The following is a 22,562-nucleotide window of genomic DNA, read 5'->3' as shown; positions in this document are numbered from 1 at the left end:
ATCAAGACTTTTCCAGAGACAACTGTAGATAAATTGCCACTGTCTAGATTAATTTAAGCAACAGGGACTAATGAACATTAACTGCAATATATATATATATATATATATATATATATATATACACATTTTTTTTATATGTTTACCTGTTTGCTTGAAAAAACATTTTTTTTTGCATGAACATCTTCATGGCAGAGAGTAGCTACCTCATTGTGACTTACAAACATAGGAAGTATATGATGTCTGGCTACACTGACGTCCTCTGATGTCAGATCTGGCCAGAAGCCACATGCAGCAATAGTTAAAAATGCTGCTAATGTTCCTCAGTTCCAAATTTTATACTGCCATGTGTTCCTTAAATGTAAGGAATGCATGACAGAGCCATGTTAAGGGTTATGGTAGCTGCAATCAAAAAGACTGGCTGCTTTTCTGGTTAACCTCAGCCTGAGAGTGATTCCTAAAAATTCTCAGTACTTTAATAGTAAATAAAAACATTCATTTATAGGATTCTGATAAAATGAAAAAGAACCCTAAAAACCTGTACTCCTGCCTTCAGCTTCCTTGCATTACTAAGTGCTGCACTTTGCTCATTGTGCCCAATCTGCTGCTAAAGGCACAACCAAAGCGATTTTAGCATTTGCCCCTAACCCACATGCAGTGTGAAGCGATGACGCTTAAGGAGCACACAGTCAGACAAAAGTTAGGCACCCCTCAGTGTAATTGCTTACCTTATACCCCGGCTGATCTCCTGTTAGGAGAAAACCGCACCAGCCCCAGCAAGTGATCCTCTTCCTCCAGTCTTTATTCTTTGCGTTTCTGTGGCTGACGCATGCATAGTAGAGGAAAAGCTGTTTTTTTTGTTTAAAGTTCAGTTTTCCACTCTACTGTGCATGCACAAGTGGTGCAAATACAGAAGAAGGAAGAGGAACGCTCTCTTGCAGCTACCCCAGGCTGGTGCGGTTTTCTCCTACTTTTTCATGGCTACTAAATGCCAGAAAATACCCTGCCATAGACAACACTGGGAATTGCCTCTGCTAAAACACATGTAGAGACAATTATCAGTAAATGATCAGCATTGTCTTTTTTAGTAGCCACAACAAGTAGCTGCTACTAGCATCTTTGGTCTTACCCTAACAGGAGCACCAGCCCAGGGTATAAGATAAGCCATTACAATAACTGGGGGTTGCCCATACCTTATATAGAACTGGCAGTTAACCCAGTTATAAAGTACTGACAGCTGCATTTCTAATTCAATCTCATACACACCGTGGGAATAATATAACCAATCTATGTGTTTTCCTACACAATTTAATAGATGCAGGATAGGGTGCAAGACTTTAGTAATATTCCAAATATTATTTGGCCTTTACTCATATTTTTTACATTTGTTAAAGGGTTTATATATCCCCATTAATACAACATGATTTCTAGATTGTTTCTATTTCAACTTGTCCTTTAACTTGATTTGATATCACACTTACCTTTTGTTCCTGAACTTTTGCATCTTCCATAGTCTGGAATGCAATGATATGAGCTTCTTGCAGTGACTTCTGCCTCTGCTGATGCTCTTCCTCAAGCTCATGAAGCTCCCGGGTGAGACGCTGACGCTCCTGACTAAATTGTGACTGCAGCTGCTGCAAAGCACTCTGGGACTGGCATATCTGCATCTCTAGATTCTGTTTAAGAAGTGAGATCTACAATACAACAATACATATCCAAATATAAGGTTAAAATGAAATATTTAAGTTAAAATAATTAGAAATGTTTCCTTGTGTCCAGCTTCAGGTACTGATTTCAACCATGGAACACTGAGCAGTAGATTCATCAAACATCAAACTTGGGAATCTAAAGGGATTCCAGCAGTCAGATATGTTTCCATGTCCTGACAGTCAGGAAAGCTTTAGATGAACTGATACATTTATCAGAGAAAATATCTCCTGTCAGCCAGAATGTGTGTAGAATATAAATTTAAAATACCTTTATTTTTCAGCTTCGTCACAGCAACGTTTCAAACCTACACAGTTCTTTGTCAAGCTATGACAATGTTGCTGCATTGATTTTGGTGTATGTAGACAAAAGTTGAGGATTTAAACAGTGATGAAAAATAGATTGTAACATCTTTCTACATTGTTACTGCTGGGCAAAATTTACTGCCACTTGATAAGTTGTTCACACAATCTAGAACAGCGGTTCTCAACCTGGCGGTCGAACAACCCTTTCACATATTTCCAATGGTCTTAGGAACAGAGACACCCACCCCTCTACATGAGGAACTGTATTAAAGGGTCACGCCATTAGGAAGGTTGAGAACCACTGATCTAGAAAATGCAACTAAAAGCTTGTTTCCACATAAAAATATAAGATTTATGTATAACAATGATTTGAAAGGGCTACCCCCACCCCAGAGGGGTAAGTCTGTAGTTAGGTGCCTATATAAAAATACAACCCTAGCAAGACCATTATTAAAGCGGTTGTTCATCTTTGAGCTAACTTACGTTTATGTAGAGAGTTACATTCAAAGGCAATTTGCAATTGGTCTTCATTTTTTATAATTTGCATTTTTAAATTTTAATTATTTCACTTTTTGTTAAGCAACTTTCTAGTTTGAAATTTCAGCAGTTATCTTGTCCTTAGCAACCAGGGGAGTGGTTTGAATAAAAGACTGGTATATGAATCAGAGAGGACCTTAAGAGAAAATTAAGTAATAAAAAGTATCAATAGCAATAAAATTGTAGCCTCACAGAACAATACTTTTGTGTCTGCTGGGGTCATTGACCCCCATTTGAAAGTTGGAAAGACTCGAAAGAAGGCAAATTATTCAAAAGAATATAAAAAAATAAATAATGAAGACCAATTAAAAAGTTGTGCTGAATTGGCCATTCTATAGCATACTAAAAGTTAACTTAAAGACAAATCATCCCTTTAAGGTACAAAGCTTTAAGCTGGCCATACACACACCGATGATATCGTATGAAACAACGTTTCTGCGTGTATGGCGGATCGACGAGGCAACCAATATCGCAAAGGTTGCGGATATCCGTCGTCTCGCCGATTGGCCATTGAAGGCACCTATGCAAAATCTATGCTTAAAAAACTATGTTTAGGGCTGAATCGTCAAGTGGAGGTAGAATGCCTATTGTTTCTACCTCCAAATTTGACGATTCAGCCCTGAATGTCAGTGGGGGAAACAACCAATGGCAGGAAAGATCAGAATTGCTACGTGTATGGCCACCTTTACATGTTACACAATGAACTAACATACATTATCAGGCTGCTAAAACACATAATATACTTTAAGGGATACTGTCATGATTTTTATGGTATACTTTTTTTTTCTAAATCAACCTGTTTACATAGCAAATAATTCACTCAACCATTTCAAATTTTATTCTTGAACCAACAAATATATTTTTTTAGTTGTAACATTGGTGTGTAGGCAGCCATCTTAGTGCATTGAGTCTGAGCTTTCAGAAGGTGCCAGCGCTACACATTTGAACTGCTTTCAGGTAACCTATTGTGTATCCTACTTCCATGTAACTGGAGGAGTCCCTAGCTGGACTTGGATTTCTTACTATTGAGTGCTATTCTGATATCTACTGGGAGCTGCTATCTTGCTGCCTTCCCATTGTTCTGCTGATTGGCTGCTGGGAGGGGGGTGATATCACTCAAACTTGCAGCTCAGCAGTAAAGTGTGACTGAAGTTTATCAGAGCACAGGTCACATGGTTGTGGCACCCTGGGAAATGAAGAATATGGCTAGCACATGTGAGATTTCACAATTAAATATAAAAAAAAAATCTGTTTGTGTTTTTAAAAAACAGTTATAGCCCACAGCTAGTATGCGTTTCCATCTCCCAATCATTCTGGTCACTGGAAATTACCAAACTAAATGTCCTGCCCTTGTCACGGTTTTATGTTCCTTTTTTACCAACCAAAGAATGGTTATCAATCGAAACCTGTGGATAACCGGGAAGGTAAAATAAATCTAAGCATACTGAAGGTATTGGAGGAGGGGAACAGGGAAGCAGGTTGTTTATGTGACAGCCCATAATCTTTTAAATCACTGCTTTTCACTAAAGATGGATTTCTTTGTAATTCCTTTTTGCATCGCTGTGTCATTTGATTCAATGTAGTAACATTTCCCCAGCTGCTTAAAATATCTAAATTACGCCTAAAAACACCTACATACTTATGTGTAAATTAGGTTAAATAAATGCCTGCTATTTTATAAACCATAGGAACACACAGAGCACCAAACTAAGGAGCTTGATTGTTACAGAGACACTCTAAATAATGACATTAAAAACAAGATTATAAAAACATCTTTAAAATCCTAATGCAGCAGAACTGTTATTAATGAATATCTTATAATAAAACAATACCAATACACTATTTCTAGCTGAATGCAGTCATGTCATGCTTTTAAGCAGGCTTTTAATACAGCCACCTAGAGTGGTTTAATATTGCATAGTGAATGCTGTACTAATGGCAAAAAGCAGAATTTAAAAGCTTGATGGCTGTGCTGGTGCTCAGAGCAATCAATCTTTCTGTAGCCAATCCGCTTCAGGGGATATAGATTTCCAATGCTTTAATTGAAGACGGATTAGAGACGGTGCTCTTCATTTAGAATGTACACAAGTATTGGCAAGTTGTTAGAAGGCAGCAAAAAATTTATAAGCAGGCTGCAGCCAAATAATGATGCGGGCATGCCTTATGTAAATGCTGTAAGTGCAGACGACTTACATTGCTGATGGATTTATGTAAAGCTTCACCCAGACAGTGCCGCTATGTAGGAAAGATCACAAGAATAAAGGCAGACGTTCAGAATTCCACAAGATAAAACAATGGGATAGGAAAGATGAGGTAAAACACAGAACATTAGTTACAGTTTGCAAACAGATATGCCACTATATGTAGGACAGACAGAACACCATGTATGCTTCACCCCAACAATTATCATGAACACTTTATTAAAGGGGTAGTTCACCTTTAAATTAACTGGAATTTCAGAAGCCAGTTTACCCTTAGCAACCAGACAGTAGTGTGAATGAGAGACTGGAAGATGAATAGGAGAGGGCCTGAATAGAAAGATAAGAAATAAAAACTAACAATAAAATTGTAGATTCATAGAGAAATAGTTTTTTTTATTTCTAAGAACAGGACATTCTATAACATGTTTATAGAGTAAAATAATGTTTATTATATAATGCTAAACTATAGGTTCTCTACCCGGAATATCTAGGACAGCAAGTAATCGTCCATCATAAATAATCTCACCCTTTTTGGCCTTCAGTCCACCCCTATCCAGTCTACTGATTTAAAGACCCCTAACTGGACCAGCTTCATGGTTTATAAATTCTATATTTTAGCTGGGCAACACAGGTCTCTGCAGCCACTTTTCTATGTGGAGGGCCAGACATGGTGGATTGTGCCCCTTTCTTGCAATTTGCTCCCTATTTTATAATTCCCCTTTATTTTTCACACAGGGTCGGACTGGGCCACCGGCCAGACCCGATTCACGCAGAGCACTATACTAAGCTGCCGGTCTCCCTTCTGCCACCCTCGACGCGCTCACCGTAAGTTTAATTTAGGCGCACTCGTCGAGGGGGTTGGATGGGAGGAGGGGGGGGCGGCGGTGGGGGTTGAAAGCCTATGCCGGGGACCATTGGGGGGGTGCAGGGCCCCCTGAGGCAGAAGCCCCGGTTGGCCCTGCACCCCCCAGTCTGACCCTGGGCTCTAATTATGCTGTGTCTTCTGTCACATTACAGGTGTTTACCATAAATATTTATGTATTTTAGAGTTATGCAGCTTTGTTTGTTCAGCTAAAGTTGGCCATACATGAAAAAAAGGACCAGCTTGGTCCGACTTGGTCTAGAGGGTCGGCAGCACTGGACAAAAACCTTCCCAGGCAACAGTATAGTTAAAGCTAGCCATACATGCACTGATAAAATTATACAAAATTTGGTTTTGTATTGATTGTGTATGGGCCTGTGTAAGGTATCCATCTATTTGGCGTGTGGGATGATTGGTTGGATACTGCACAGGACTGGTCAGTTTACAGCTACCTTAAAGGAGAAGGAAAGGTTAAGTCACTTGGGGTGCCAAGATGCACCCCCAAGTGACTTTAATCGCTTACCTTGTACCCAGGGCTGGTGCCCCTGTTAGGCTTTCCTTCTCCTTTAAGGGAAATGCGTTTAAGCAATCCGAGGGTTATATTTATCAAATGGTGAAAAAAAGATTACAAGAGGGAAATTTTCAGCTCTCTGTTAAATTGTATAGGATTTTGTTAGGGCACATTTTAAATTTTATTTTTTACATCTTAATAAAAATATCCCAAATAAATATACCACTTTGTCCCCGAGTTTTTACCCCAAGGACCCAAAACAAGTGTAAATATAGAATCTACTACTACTTTTATTTGGCAAGAGGGAAAGAAAATCACATGAGTACCAAGTAAATATTCCTGATAACTATACTAAATAAATACTGTATTATGTTTTTTTTTATTACTACAAATTTCATATTCTGATAACTGAGTCAATTTAAGGGGATGAAATAACTGGAAGCTTTTTCTATCTTACTAGCAGCTTACTGTTTTATTGTAAAATTATTTGTATATTAACTCTGAAATGATTCTTATTCCTGTCACAGTGGAACAAAATATGTGTCTTTGTTAATGGAGTTTTAGTATTGTTCTGCTATTATCACTCTATTGTTAGAATAGCACAGTGCAATATCTATTGTCACAAAAACACATTTAATCATCATGTATTGTACTGGTGGAGCAAGAAGCATTGATTCTTTGCTATACTGACAGAATAAATATTCTGCTATTTACAGTGGAGGAAATAATTATTTGACCCCTCACTGATTTTGTAAGTTTGTCCAATGACAAAGAAATGAAAAGTCTCAGAACAGTATCATTTCAATGGTAGGTTTATTTTAACAGTGGCAGATAGCACATCAAAAGGAAAATCGAAAAAAGAACTTTAAATAAAAGATAGCAACTGATTTGCATTTCATTGAGTGAAATAAGTTTTTGAACCCCTACCAAGCATTAAGAGTTCTGGCTCCCACAGAGTGGTTAGACACTTCTACTCAATTAGTCAACCTCATTAAGGACACCTGTCTTAACTAGTCACCTGTATAAAAGACACCTGTCCACAGAATCAATCAATCAAGCAGACTCCAAACTCTCCAACATGGGAAAGACCAAAGAGCTGTCCAAGGATGTCAAAGACAAAATTGTAGACCTGCACAAGGCTGGAATGGTGTCAGGCGCAGCCACAGGTGGGTGGCTGGCAGGTAGGAGCTTATATGCCGTGTAATATGGGTACAGGGGGTACTGCGCTTGTGGATAGCCAGAAAGTTATGTTGCTGAAACATGATTTATTAAAGAAATTGAGTAATAAGAATATGGAAGTCCTTACAACAGGCCAGTGGTCAGAGGCAGGCAGAAGACGAAACAAATCCGTAAAACAGGCAGAGGGTCACGACTGGCAGCAAACAAGGAGGGTCCGGAATAACAGGCAGTGGTCAGGGGCAGGCTGAAGGCAGGGAGAGTCCAAATAATCAGGCCGAGGTCAATACCGGGAGATCAAACAGAGGTTGGGAACAGGAGTTGTGGAACAGGGTAAGGTAACAGAATCAGGCAGGTATGCGGGCAGGAGTCAGGCAGGAACAGGGACTGGAACAAGCAGGTAAGGTCACTGGAGCGTAAAAGGCTCAATGATCAAGCAACCAGGGGTTGCTTGTGACAGGCTTATAAAGCCCGTTAATTGACTGATTGGAACCACCTGGGCTAATTAAGGGAGGAGAAGGCGAACATAAACACAGAAGCAAAGAAGAGGGGTTAACAGAATGTTCAGGGCTGGATGCCCAAGGTCTTCAGTGGCTCAGTGTGGTAATGCTGAACCTGCCTAACATAGAGTCCAGAGTTCTGGTACAGGCAGGTCCTGACAAATGGGCTACAAAACCATCAGCAAGAAGCTGGGAGAGAAGGTGACAACTGTTGGTGCGATTGTTCGAAAATGGAAGGAGCACAAAATGACCATCAATCGACCTCGCTCTGGGGCTCGACGCAAGATCTCACCTCGTGGGGTGTCAATGATTCTGAGAAAGGTGAAAAAGCATCCTAGAACTACACGGGAGGAGTTAGTTAATGACCTCAAATTAGCAGGGACCACAGTCACCAAGAAAACCATTGGAAACACATTACACCGCAATGGATTAAAATCCTGCAGGGCTCGCAAGGTCCCCCTGCTCAAGAAGGCACATGTGCAGGCCCGTCTGAAGTTTGCCAATGAACACCTGAATGATTCTGTGAGTGACTGGGAGAAGGTGCTGTGGTCTGATGAGACCAAAATAGAGCTCTTTGGCATTAACTCAACTCGCTGTGTTTGGAGGAAGAAAAATGCTGCCTATGACCCCCAAAACACCGTCCCCACCGTCAAGCATGGGGGTGGAAACATTTTGCTTTGGGGGTGTTTTTCTGCTAAGGGCACAGGACAACTTATTCGCATTAACGGGAAAATGGACGGAGCCATGTATCGTGAAATCCTGAACGACAACCTCCTTCTCTCTGCCAGGAAACTGAAAATGGGTCGTGGATGGGTGTTCCAGGACGACAATGACCCAAAACATACAGCAAAGGCAACAAAGGAGTGGCTCAAGAAGAGTGTTTATTAATGACCTGGAGGTGGGCATAGACAGTACTGTTTCTATTTTTGCTGATGACACTAAATTGTGCAAAACTATAAGTTCCATGCAGGATGCTGCCGCTTTGCAGAGCGATTTGACAAAATTAGATAACTGGGCAGCAAACTGGAAAATGAGGTTCAATGTTGATAAGTGCAAAGTTATGCACTTTGGTAGAAATAATATAAACGCAAACTATCTACTGAATGGGAGTGTGTTGGGGGTTTCCTTAATGGAGAAGGATCTAGGGGTTTTTGTTGATAACAAGTTGTCTAATGCCAGGCAGTGTCATTCTGTGGCTACTAAAGCAAATAAAGTGCTGTCTTGTATAAAAAAGGGCATTGACTCAAGGGATGAGAACATAATTTTGCCCCTTTATAGGTCCCTGGTAAGGCCTCACCTTGAGTATGCAGTGCAGTTTTGGGCTCCAGTCCTTAAGAAGGATATTAATGAGCTGGAGAAAGTGCAGAGACGTGCAACTAAACTGGTTAAGGGGATGGAAGATTTAAACTATGAGGTGAGACTGTCGAGGTTGGGGTTGTTTTCTCTGGAAAAGAGGCGCTTGCGAGGGGACATGATTACTCTGTACAAGTACATTAGAGGGGATTATAGGCAGTTGGGGGATGTTCTTTTTTCCCATAAAAACAATCAGCGCACCAGAGGTCACCCCTTTAGATTAGAGGAAAGGAGCTTCCATTTGAAGCAGCGTAGGTGGTTTTTCACGGTGAGGGCAGTGAGATTATGGAATGCCCTTCCTAGTGATGTGGTAATGGCAGATTCTGTTAATGCCTTTAAGAGGGGCCTGGATGAGTTCTTGATCAATCAGAATATCCAAGGCTATTGTGATACTAATATCTACAGTTAGTACTAGTGGTTGTATATATAGTGTATGTATGTGAGTGTATAGATTGGTAGGTGTGGGTTAAGTGTGCTGGGTTTACTTGGATGGGTTGAACTTGATGGACACTGGTCTTTTTTCAACCCTATGTAACTATGTAACTATGTAACATTAAGGTCATGGAGTGGCCTAGTCAGTCTCCGGACCTTAATCCAATAGAAAACCTATGGAGGGAGCTCAAGCTCAGAGTTGCACAGAGACAGCCTCGAAACCTTAGGGATTTAGAGATGATCTGCAAAGAGGAGTGGACCAACATTCCTCCTAAAATGTGCGCAAACTTGGTCATCAATTACAAGAAACGTTTGACCTCTGTGCTTGCAAACAAGGGTTTTTCCACTAAGTATTAAGTCTTTTTTTGTTAGAGGGTTCAAAAACTTATTTCACTCAATGAAATGCAAATCAGTTGCTATCTTTTATTTAAAGTTATTTTTTCGATTTTCCTTTTGATGTGCTATCTGCCACTGTTAAAATAAACCTACCATTGAAATGATACTGTTCTGAGACTTTTCATTTCTTTGTCATTGGACAAACTTACAAAATCAGTGAGGGGTCAAATAATTATTTCCTCCACTGTTTATGCAAAATCAACACAAATGCCTCTGTTATGTTGATATTGCATTGACCTGGTTATCTTTGTACTTATATAAGCCTGGAAAGGGTGGCACCATTCCAGACATTATGCATCATTTGGTCTTAGATGCCCCAGCAGCAACTGGACCTGCTGTCAGTATTATTATGCCTACTCCCACAGCCTCTGTGAATGTGTTTGCACCTACAATACAATGAAGGCACCATAAAAAAGTTTTCATATGGTGAAAAGTTATTCCTGAAACATTTTGTGTGGTTTTGACTGCTGTCGCCCAGAGGGTTGAGGGGCTATATGATATTAAACCAATAATGTAATTGAGTTAAACTATGGCATCAATGGGCTGTCGAAAGAGTGTAAAATGATTTGCCTAAAGGACAGGCTGGGAAGATCCTATTTACTCCTATTTACTTTCCAAGATACTCCTGGAAACACAGACAGATTTAGTAGCTGTCATAGATATTCATGGATCTATATGCGAAAAAGTGAAACCGTCTTTATATCTGTAAATTTGTTATTAGCAATGAAGGGTTGTAACCATAGGGCTGATTCACTAAAGTGCGTTAACTTTTATCGCATGCTTTTTTGAGTTAAAATAGACGCGATTCACTACAGTATTGCCGCGTGCATTAAGTCGCACATCGCATGCGTTAATTCGCGCGCCGAAATAACACTAACGCATGATTCACAAACACTTAGATGCGCTAAATATCGCATTAGTCTATGCGAAAATTAACACCTACTTGGAGCAGGCGGTAATTATAGAAAAGTACAGTTAATGAGCTTTTGGCAACACAATATGGACTTTGCAGTGTTATTTATTCAAATATGTGTTGGCCCTAGAGTGATGCAGCCTCCAGTTTGCAGGGAAATGGTCATTTTCAGTACAGTAATTTTCCGCAAGTATTGGTGTGTATGGCTAACATGGCGTATGTTTATTCGCACGACTATTTATATGCGGCTACTATTTATATGCAGCTACTATTTATATGCAGCTACTATTTATATGCAGCTACTATTTATATGCTACTATTTATATGCAGCTACTATTTATATGCTACCATTTACTGTATATGCTACTATTTATATGCGGCGACTATTTATATGCACTATTTATATGCTACCATTTATATGCGGCGACTATTTATATGCACTATTTATATGCTACCATTTATATGCGGTGACTATTTATACGCAGCGACAATTTATACGCGGGATGTTGATTAGCCCATGTACCGTCCAATACCATACAAAAATAGTCTTCGTGACTAAAATAACGCATGCAGTATTGCGCGTAAATTAACGCAAGTATGCTTTTAGTGAATCGTGCGTTAAGCCGCAAAAAATTAGACGCGCTAAAAATTTTACCGCATGCTATAAATAGTGCACGTTTTAACGCACTTTAGTGAATCGGCCCTCATATGTTAGAACTCAAAAAGGGCTCAAACCAAATAGCCACTAGCATAAAATCATTGTAGCGTAGGTAATCCCCTTTAGTATGCATATATATATATATATACATGTATATAAATATATTCTGACATTATTTGCAGTGATCATTAAAAGATGTGAAGAAGAAGAAGAATGCATTACAGTCCTTTTTCATTTGTTCAACAGAAACATAAAATTTGGCAGCCAGAAAGACTAGTTGGTCCATCTTTTCTGAACATATAGTAAATAATTCCGGACTTTTGATGCATTGGCTATATTTGATGTATTTTACTGACTAAAAGACATAAGATAAGAAAAAAAAAGACATAAGACATAAGATAAAAGTTTTCCAGACCAAATCAACAGTTTATAGGCACACATATGAAGGCCTGCCCAACAAATATTAGATATCTCATGGAAAAACATGTCAGGCAAGGACTACATTTATGACCTGATGTGGCCTTCTCATGACAAGTTTACAAAGGCCCACACTAAAATCCAATCCTTGCCTCAATGATTGGATCAGCCAAATTTGGCCTCCTGTGTTGGTGGCCAAATAAGGCAAAGATCAACACACAGGCAACCTCACAAATCTGTTTGTGAAAAGTGTTTGTGATTTTTTTAACTGTAATAAATTGCAGAATTTCAAGTTTTAAAGACTCAAATACATTTTGAGCTCTGTAGTTGTTGTTATCATCTCCCCTTCTTATAAAAAGGTTATTGTTCTATAGTCAATTGTAACCGATCACTTCACCAATGACCAGTTCAGTCAATGGTGCTGCTAGGCTCAGTGTGTCTTTCTCTTTCAAACTTCATATTATGTCCCTACTATAAATATATGCTGCATTCTTGGAATTCAGTTATATTTTCAGATATAATCCATTTTACAACTTTTAATAACTTACTCCATGTCACCCCCAACCATCACTCTTACTACATTAAAAATAAAACTTGTAAATCATTGAAGAATTCTATTTTTGAATGCTCAGAATATCAGTGTGAGTTTTATAGAATCTCAGGCATCCATGTGTAGTGATCCATACACGGCAACTTCTAATTCAGTTTTATCTTAAACCTGTATGCAAAATAAACATTGCTAATACACTACAACAGTTAACTTAGAAACCCTTGTACAACATAGATGTAATACATTAAAATTAACAAATAGGATTTTATAGCTTTATATCTTGGACTCAAGATCTTAAAAAACTTTATAATAAACTTTATACTTATAAACTTTAAATAACTAGTGATGTGCGCGTCAGGAAAACTCAACCCGCACCCGACCTAAACCCTCAAAACCTTAACCTGCACACAACCCTAACCTGCAAAACCTTCACCTGGGCCCAACCCTTACCTGCAAAACCTTAACCTGGGCCCAACCCTAACCTGCAAAACCTTAACCTGGGCCCAACCCTAACCTGCAAAACCTTAACCCGTACCTAAGCTTAAACCGCAAATATTGCCATTATAGGACCCTCACCCAGCCTGTACCTGTATCTTTCCACTCTTTAAGCTACTTCTGCGTGCACCTTAGACAAGACAGGGAAACTTCAGGAGCATAAGAAGAATGTACTTTCCCAGACTGGCCCGCACCCAACATGAACCTGCAATGGTCGCCCAAATTTTAACTCTAACCCACCTGATCTATGGTCAACCTGCACATCACTATCATTAACATAACAGGAGGCTTGCTAAATTGCCATTTGGAATAATAAGCATCAATCAAATCATTATTTTTTAATTTGACAACATTCCTAAAATCCTTGAGGAAAAAAAAAGTTAACCTTTTAGATATCTTTTTTCTTTTAATTTGAAGGAAAATATTTCAAACCAGGTCTAAAAATACAGTGGCTTCCAAAAGTATTTGGCCTCCTTGAACTTTTCCACATTTTGTCACATTACAGCCACAAACATGAATCAATTTTATTGGAATTCCACGTGAAAGACCAATACAAAGTGGTGTACACGTGAGAAGTGGAACGAAAATTATACATGATTCCAAACATTTTTTACAAATAAATAACTGCAAAGTGGGGTGTGCGTAATTATTCAGCCCCCTGAGTCAATACTTTGTAGAACCACCTTTTGCTGCAATTACAGCTGCCAGTCTTTTAGGGTATGTCTCTACCAGCTTTGCACATCTAGAGACTGAAATCCTTGCCCATTCTTCTTTGCAAAACAGCTCCAGCTCAGTCAGATTAGATGGACAGCGTTTGTGAACAGCAGTTTCCAGATCTTGCCACAGATTCTCGATTGGATTTAGATCTGGACTTTGACAGGGCCATTCTAACACATGGATATGTTTTGTTTTAAACCATTCCATTGTTGCCCTGGCTTTATGTTTAGGGTCGTTGTCCTGCTGGAAGGTGAACCTCCGCCCCAGTCTCAAGTCTTTTGCAGACTACAAGAGGTTTTCTTCAAGATTGCCCTGTATTTGGCTCCATCCATCTTCCCATCAACTCTGACCAGCTTCCCTGTCCCTGCTGAAGAGAAGCACCCCCAGAGCATGATGCTGCCACCACCATTTTTGACAGTGGGGATGGTGTGTTCAGATTGATGTGCAGTGTTAGTTTTCCGCCACACCTAGGGGCTGATTTACTAACCCACGAATCCGACCTGAATTGGAAAAGTTCCGACTTGAAAACGAATATTTTGCGACTTTTTCGTATGTTTTGCGATTTTTTCGGATTCTGTACGAATTTTTCGGATCCAATACGATTTTTGCGTAAAAACGCGAGTTTTTCGTATCCATTACGAAAGTTGCGTAAAAAGTTGCGCATTTTGCGTAGCGTTAAAACTTACGCGAAAAGTTGCGCATTTTTCGTAGCGTTAAGTTTTAACGCTACGAAAAATGCGCAACTTTTTACGCAACTTTCGTAATGGATACGAAAAACTCGCGTTTTTACGCAAAAATCGTATTGGATCCGAAAAATTCGTAAAGAATCCGAAAAAATCGCAAAGTACCGATCATTACGAAAAAAACGCAATCGGACTCCATTCGACCCGTTCGTGGGTAAGTAAATCAGCCCCCTAGTGTTTTGCATTTTGGCCAAAAAGTTCCATTTTGGTCTCATCTGACCAGAGCACCTTCTGTATGTATGTATATCTTTATTTATAAAGCGCTACTTATGTACGCAGCGCTGTACAGTAGAATACATAAATACAAACAGGGGGTTAAAGATAATGAATAAATACAAATTACAACAATAAATACAAATAAATACAAGGTACAGTTGCAATAAGAGTCATAAACACAAGATGAAGGAGGTCCCTGCCCCGTAGAGCTTACAATCTATATGGGAGGGGTAACTAACAGACACAAATGGGCAAATGTAAGTGCTGTAGGTCACAGTGGGTGACATTACAGTATAAGTGCCAGTTTCCAGATCAGGTGCTGGGTGAGTGCTCCAAAAGGTAGTCTTTAAGTTTTAAAAAGACCTTCTTCCACATGTTTGCTGTGTCCCCCACATGGCTTGTGGCAAACTGCAAACGGGACTTCTTATGGTTTTCTGTTAACAATGGCTTTCTTCTTGCCACTCTTCCATAAAGGCCAACTTTGTGCAGTGCACGACTAATAGTTGTCCTATGGACAGATTCCCCCACCTGAGCTGTAGATCTCTGCAGCTCGTCCAGAGTCACCATGGGCCTCTTGGCTGCATTTCTGATCAGCGCTCTCCTTGTTCGGCCTGTGAGTTTAGGTGGATGGCCTTGTCTTGGTAGGTTTAGAGTTGTGCCATACTCCTTCCATTTCTGAAAGATCGTTTGAACAGTGCTCCGTGGGATGTTCAAGGCTTTGGAAATCTTTTTGTAGCCTAAGCCTGCTTTAAATTTCTCAGTAACTTTATCCCTGACCTGTCTGGTGTGTTCTTTGGACTTCATGGTGTTATTGCTCCCAATATTCTCTTAGACAACCTCTGAGGCCGTCACAGAGCAGCTGTATTTGTACTGACATTAGATTACACACAGGTGCACTCTATTTAGTCATTAGCACTCATCAGGCAATGTCTATGGGCAACTGACTGCACTCAGACCAAAGGGGGCTGAATAATTACGCACACCCCACTTTGCAGTTATTTATTTGTAAAAAAAAATGTTTGGAATCATGTATGATTTTCGTTCCACTTCTCACGTGTACACCACTTTGTATTGGTCTTTCACGTGGAATTCCAATAAAATTGATTCATGTTTGTGGCTGTAATGTGACAAAATGTGGAAAAGTTCAAGGGGGCCGAATACTTTTGCAAGCCACTGTATCTAGGAATATTAAAAAGCAAGCTGATTTGTAGTCCTCTTGCAACATAAAAGGGGGCTTTTCACGTTGCCATTTTAGAATTATTGATTTAAATATGAATTTCATCTTAAACTAAAGATATTATAGGTGTATATTTCATACACCTATGCAAAAATAGTTTTTGACCAATTTTGTCAAATTTTGTTACTAAAATTTTTAATTTCTCATCTGTCTTTTCAAACTCTCTCCTCTTCTTTCCAAACTTTTGCCCAGTTGATAGCATGAATGAGCCCTAGCAAGCACATAGCAAACTAAGTTGGAGAACAAAAAATGTAAATGATTTTTAAAAAGCACAAAAAAGGCTAAATGCAAATTGTCTTAGAATATTGCTGCCTAACTCAAACTAAAAGTTATTTTTAATGTACACTACTACTTTAAAGACACTTAAGAAACACAGTAAATTTACTGTAATAGCTCTTTGATTTACACAGATTTAGTTACAAAAATCAAGCTGGGCTTAATCTCATTCCTTTGATACTTTGATACAATTAGTTTTGAATTTCACCTGTACCTTTCCTTTTGTCAAATTTTATAATAAACTGCACAGTATGCTGTGCACATAGATCATCTTCATTGTACGGCACAGAATGCATTGCACCTTAAAGGAGGAAGGAGCTCCGATCAGGAATAATGGCCATCTGAAAGGACACTGAACATCTGAATTTAATCAATATAACTTTACCAAACTTTACCAAATGAGAGGGAGGAAATTACTCCTGTTATTTTAGTTTCTTTAGGCTCTAATGCACATTACGGGGCACAGAGGCCAAATACATACATAAAGTTAGAAACCAGTGCTAGCATGCATGCGTAACAGGAACTTGCGTAAAAAGAGCATATTGTTGGTGGGTCAAAGAAGACGGCTTTGTTCTTGGATGCAAGATGAAAATTTGAAAAGTTGGTACAGCAACAACAAAGCATATTTGAGCAGAACAAATATAGCAGTTTGGAAGGAGGACAGGCTTAACAATTATTGGGAAAAGTATAGGTTTGGGGACTTTCCTTTCTAACTGTCTTTAATGGGAAACACTGCAAACTACCCTACATGGTAGATTATTTCAATGACATAATCACACTTTAACTTGCCCCATCAGGGTGCTGGATCAAAAATAGGTGAATATCCGCAGAAAGATCCGCACACCTTTTAGTGAAAAAAATACTTTTATTTCACTCACTGTGCATTCCAACATTTTAGTTCTCATTGGGACTTTTATGAAGGACCTCACTTGGACCTTAATAATATATTTACGGATAGATTCATAATTGATTAATTGATTTTAATTATATAGTATATAGTTAATTACATATAAATCTACATATAACTGGCCACTAATCATAAAACACCTGAGAGACCAACAAAGCTCTAATTCAGTGTGCTTCAGAGGTGTTTATAGAGAATAAATAGAGAATGTGGTCAGTTATGGCCCCAGTTCATTGAATTGTGCTGTTACCTACCCCAATACAAGTGAGAGGAACTGGAGATTCCCCAAGTGCCACTGTCTAGCAGGGACCCTTCCAACTGAATGGCTTTAGATTGGGGGGGGGGTTTGATTTTAGAAATAATCCAAACTAGCTGAATTTTTAATGACAGTTAATATTAATTTGCTATTAAGTTGCTGTCAGCTACAACACTGGCTGATATGCCTCATTGGTTCGTATAAGCAGCAGCCTTTGTTACTGTACATGTTCTGCAAAAAGGGAATCATGTGCACCATAAAGCCCCAAGCTGTGTTCTTAAACAAAAATTTTTTATACAAATTACTGCAGTCCTGTTGGATATGTGTGACTACTAAACACATTTTTTCACTTATTTTTGTGCTGTGAGCATGTTAGGGTACTAACAATTTTTACAGAGTTGCAGATTATTTCTAGATAGCAATTTTACATTTATATTTAATGTATACCAAGGGCTGGCAATTTTATCGCACAAATTCAGAAACAGCTAAATTCAAGCAACCACACTGTTACATAAGATTAAAGATATTTTTAAAATTAAATTGTGTTTTCATATGTATTGTCGGGAAGTAGGCTTGAGTTATAAACAGAATGTCAAATTCTCATTGCTTATACAGTGCATATATTGCATATATTGTAAGTATATTTTTAGATGTGCGCTCCACATTTGCTGTCATAGTGTATGATTCACATTAAGCAATATTATAGAGTTTGGCTGGAGGAGATGTCTTTTCTCCCAGTAATGCAGTAAATGCAGGTCATAACATCAGCTTGCTAAAATAAGCAGCCACGCAATTTAAATTCATGACAGCACTGACAAGTGTATTACATATATACAGGCTTCTCATATAGCTGTGGACCAGATGCACAGAATTTAAATGTAAAATAATTACTCATGTTCATAATGCATTGCTAATGTGCATTCACTGGCATGTTTCTAGCTTTTCCATTGTGTCCTATTAATAACATGAAATATGATGCACTCATGTAGCAAAAGTAATAATATTAATATTCATAGTTAAATGCAAAATATGCATATTACCAGTTTAATTAAGGTTATTCATTACATCTCTAACCCTGTGACAGTTGTCAAACAAAAGTAACTAATACTGCCCTCATTCGTAATTTGCCAATAAACCAGAGACATTGAAACTGTCCTGTATTGCTATGTCAAAATACTCCATTTGTGACGAAAAAAGCCTCTCATGCTACAGATCTATACCTGATCTAGAAGATCTTCCACTTTTTTCTGCCACCCATCCTTGGCTGTGTTTATCTCCCGCTCTTTGAGCTGAAGGAGCTGAGCAATGGCTGATTTCTTGTCTTCTGCATGTTGTAATTTCAGCTCTTCACGAACTTTGCTGCACTCTTGTCTAAATGCCATATAAATAGAGTGAATGAAAACAGTGCTATCAGACCTTCTTGAATCAATTGCCACATTAATTATGGTGAGCTACTCCTTCCTACCTGAGGGTCTCTGTCCATTTTAATTCTAGGTCACGGGCAACTTTGTCCATCTTAAGTCTCTCTTCCTCTCTGATTGCGTTAAGTATTACTTCATGCTGCTGTCTTTCTTTCTCCAACTCCTCCTACACAAAGATGAATAACAATTCACATAACAGCAAATAGAATATTATTTGATAAAATCCATCAATCAGCCAAGCAGAATATAATGGAGAACAAAGGAGTTTTTGTGTGACATTCAAGGTAACATGTAAGGTTTTTATAGGATTTGCACTGTTGTGGGGGGCAAAATGCAAGTTCTTTGTCTTATATGCAAACACGGAAAATAAGATTCATCAAATATATCACTTACTAATATGAAGTAAACAAAAAAGACTGTATAGGGCACAGAGCTAAGGTGGCCTGGAACAAGGGGTACAATATTGTTAAATTGAGCATGCCAAAGGCATAGAAACAAGTAGCTACAAAGGTCCTGCAAATTGCTGCTGATATTCACTTGAGGATTGAAGAACTATACCCCTGAACAATGTAGGTCTCTTTAAAAAAATATATCACTTAAAACAGCTTATATGTAAAGCCCTGCTTCATCTAAATAAACCATCTTCATAAAAATATAATTTTTCCAGTAGTATGTGACATTAAGTAATCCTAAACAGCCATTTTAAAGTACAGTCCCCTGGCTCATACAATTTATGGTGCGCACAAACAAACCAAGGCACACACACATGTTACGTATGTCACATCAGCCAATTAATGCACAAAGTTCTTTTACAGTTAGGGATGCATTATTTCTGGTCAGGTAGTCTCTAAGGGAGCAAACAGAGCATTCCATAATGGTGGCTCAAGGTAAAAAATATAAAACGCCAATATTTACTGAGGTAAGATTCTTTAATAGGCCACTTAATATAATATAAATCACCTTTACCATCAAACCAGATATTAGCTGCAGGGTGGCCACAGCAGCCTGTGCCAATAGTTGTCAATCACATCAAGCCAAGTTGTGAAAAGAATTTGAAAGCATGTCACTCATGTGATTTCCTCCAAAATTTGCACACTGACATGTGGAAAGTAAACGACCCCTCATGTTTTTGCACATCTGTACAGTATGTTTTTGTGTGCATACTCAAGAATATCCTCATTTTGAAATACACATGTGTGAAAACACATTTTAGGTATTACTATGCCATCCATATTATGGTATAAACCAGGAAAAGGGCACAGCAATTCCTTTTGGAAACTGTAATCAATTCACAGTTCTGTATTTGGCTATTACATGGCTGGTGGATAAAATCACCATGAAACTTTTCAGCTTATTGATTATTTTTAAAAGATTAACATAAAGCTAGTTAGAGAATTGTCCTGGCTTGTTAACAAGATGTTTAGCACTTCCTTTGGGACTAATAACAGCCAAGATGAAAGGATCTTTTCTGCAAGCTAATACAGTTATAATGAGTTAGACAGTTAATGTTTTTCTTATCTGTACAAACAGCACTTTCTCTGCTAAGGCATAAAACATTAGAAATTCCAGCACGAAATGCTGCATGTGTCATACAGGGGGTAATGTATTAAATAATACAGAAAAACTGAGAATGAGAAAAAAACATAAACTTACAAAAATGGAAAAATGAATTATAAATTGGATATTATGATGAGTAGAATGTGTCCTTGGTCGATAAAATGTAGGTTTTCATTGAACTTTGGACTCCACAACTCTCATATACAAAGTCAAGAGCAAAGCATTTGTTTGGACATAACATTAAAAATGCAATGGCACTATTCACAAAGGTTTCTTGTGCCATTACATCCTCCTAGCTACTTGCATGGACCACTAATCTACCTGTCCAATCTACCTCTGAATAGTATGCAGGTACACCCATGGACACCAGGGAACCCTGGAACTACAGCCAACCTTGATGTGGCATTAATCAAAGGTTCCCTTAACCAGGATAACTGACTAATGCAAAGTGGGTGGGATGCTAAGGTCATTACTAAAACCATTAAAAGTGATGCCTTTCCAACAGAAAAACAAGGAAAAAAATGTGCACCGCAAGTTTAACATAAATGGATGCTACTTTTACATGGATATTGAGCACAGTTGTATACGATACTTTTTGTGGGCACCACAATTAAGTGTGTGTGCTGCTGTCTTAACAGCATAACTCACATAACTTGGTTATATTCACTTTTTATCGACTTGGCCGCCAATTAAAAACAATGACAAAAGTTAACAAGGTCTAATAAAACCAAATAAATTTCACACAAGTAAGAGATCTCCTTTGCCAACAGAAAAACCCACTGACTTTGTAAGGGGGCAGGATATATCACCCCCACTGTACTCTCACTATGCTAGGATCTTTTAAAAACTAATATCATCATTGAAACAGGCAGGGAAATGTTTAGTTACATTGGATGTTTGGATTTAACCTCCAAAACATGTTTCCTTACACAATCTTTTATTGTTCTTGATGCCTGGCATATTGAATGTATTGACATTCACATTTAGTAAGTTAAAGGGCAAATAACACATTTAGAATTACATTTATTGTATTGTATATGTATTTCCTTTTTCAGAATATATAAAAGTATTTGAGCAGAATACAAATGAATAAGTGATGCAGAGCTTTTATTAACATTTAAACGTGGCTTTATGTTGTATCCATATATGTTCCGCTGTATCACTATTCCCCAGGGAAGTCAACAAATTTCCCAGATTCTTAGACATTCTTGAGACAAATCTATAACCATTTCCCAATATGCTGCCAAGGAGGGATCTGTCTGTAGAACTGGTAAATGCCTTTGTATCTGTTTCATCTGAAAAAAAGTCAGAATGTAGGGAGGAGCCTCAGAAAATGTTTATTTCTATTCATAGACTTGGTACCGCTAACTAAGTTGGACTGGATAATGTCATAAGTCTTATATTTACCAAAAGAAAATCTGTCAGGGAGTATAACAAGCCCTCTTAAATAGTAAGAGATGACATAGGGTAGCCTCTAGCCAATAATGATCACCTAGCTTACAGGACTAGAATGTGTCTTAATCTGATAAACTGACACAGGTATTTTATGTGGTTGATGACACAAGAAGGCCTGTAAAATCACGTTGGCTGTACATTTCTTTTGAAAAATAGTAATGCTGATTCCTTCCTCACGAGTGTTAACTATATGTTCATCTGATCAGCGGCAAATGACCTACTTGGATGACCTGGCCACTGAGTACGTGTTTGGTCAGCTTTATTGATCATTTAATGAGCCAAGGCTTCAGGTCCTTCTATACTGGTACTGAATATTTTAATTTCCTTCACAGCAGTATACAAAGTCTATGCTTTTGTAACATTGTTGAGGCCCACAGGATGTTTTCTATGTATACATAAATGAGATGATCCTGATGTGTGAAATATAACTTTGCCAGAAAGAAAGTTATTCTGTGTTTGGAACCCAAATATAAAACACGGAAATGTCAAATTTCAGCAATATTTTGGCAGGCTGTATTACATATTCTACAAATTTCTAATTTGACTAGCAGCATAGGATCACAGAATTACCTGCACAGCAAATAAAGAGTCATTGGTCTCTCTCAGTCTCTCTCTTGTTAGATCCAACTCTTTCTGTAGTCTGTTCTGGGCATCTTTTAAGCTGGTGATATGACACTCTGCTGAACCGAGTCCTTGCTCACTTTTTTTCACAAGATCCTGCAGTTGTACATTCTGTTAACAGATATAGCAGGATTCCATTTACAAGGACA

At 38.4% G+C, this 22,562-nt stretch overlaps 1 protein-coding gene across 4 annotated transcripts in view; it reads right to left on the bottom strand.

Annotated features, from left to right (window-relative positions):
* The window catches only part of fam184a (family with sequence similarity 184 member A), a 114,570-nt gene that overhangs the window by 29,070 nt on the left and 62,938 nt on the right, over nt 1–22,562 (bottom strand). For all 4 annotated transcript variants that reach the window (XM_012963579.3, XM_018094307.2, XM_031902272.1 and 1 more), the window contains 4 exons: nt 22,363–22,524; nt 18,825–18,946; nt 18,580–18,730; nt 1,479–1,691 (listed from right to left, as the gene is read on the bottom strand). In XM_012963579.3, coding sequence (XP_012819033.2) covers nt 1,479–1,691; nt 18,580–18,730; nt 18,825–18,946; nt 22,363–22,524 — 648 coding nt within the window. The remainder of the gene's footprint in view (nt 1–1,478; nt 1,692–18,579; nt 18,731–18,824; nt 18,947–22,362; nt 22,525–22,562) is intronic.

This window comes from Xenopus tropicalis, chromosome 5 (assembly GCF_000004195.4).
Source record: "Xenopus tropicalis strain Nigerian chromosome 5, UCB_Xtro_10.0, whole genome shotgun sequence".
Lineage (NCBI taxonomy): Eukaryota > Metazoa > Chordata > Amphibia > Anura > Pipidae > Xenopus > Xenopus tropicalis.
The sequence above is the reverse complement of the archived record's forward strand: the minus strand, read 5'-3'. Positions and strand labels throughout refer to the sequence as shown.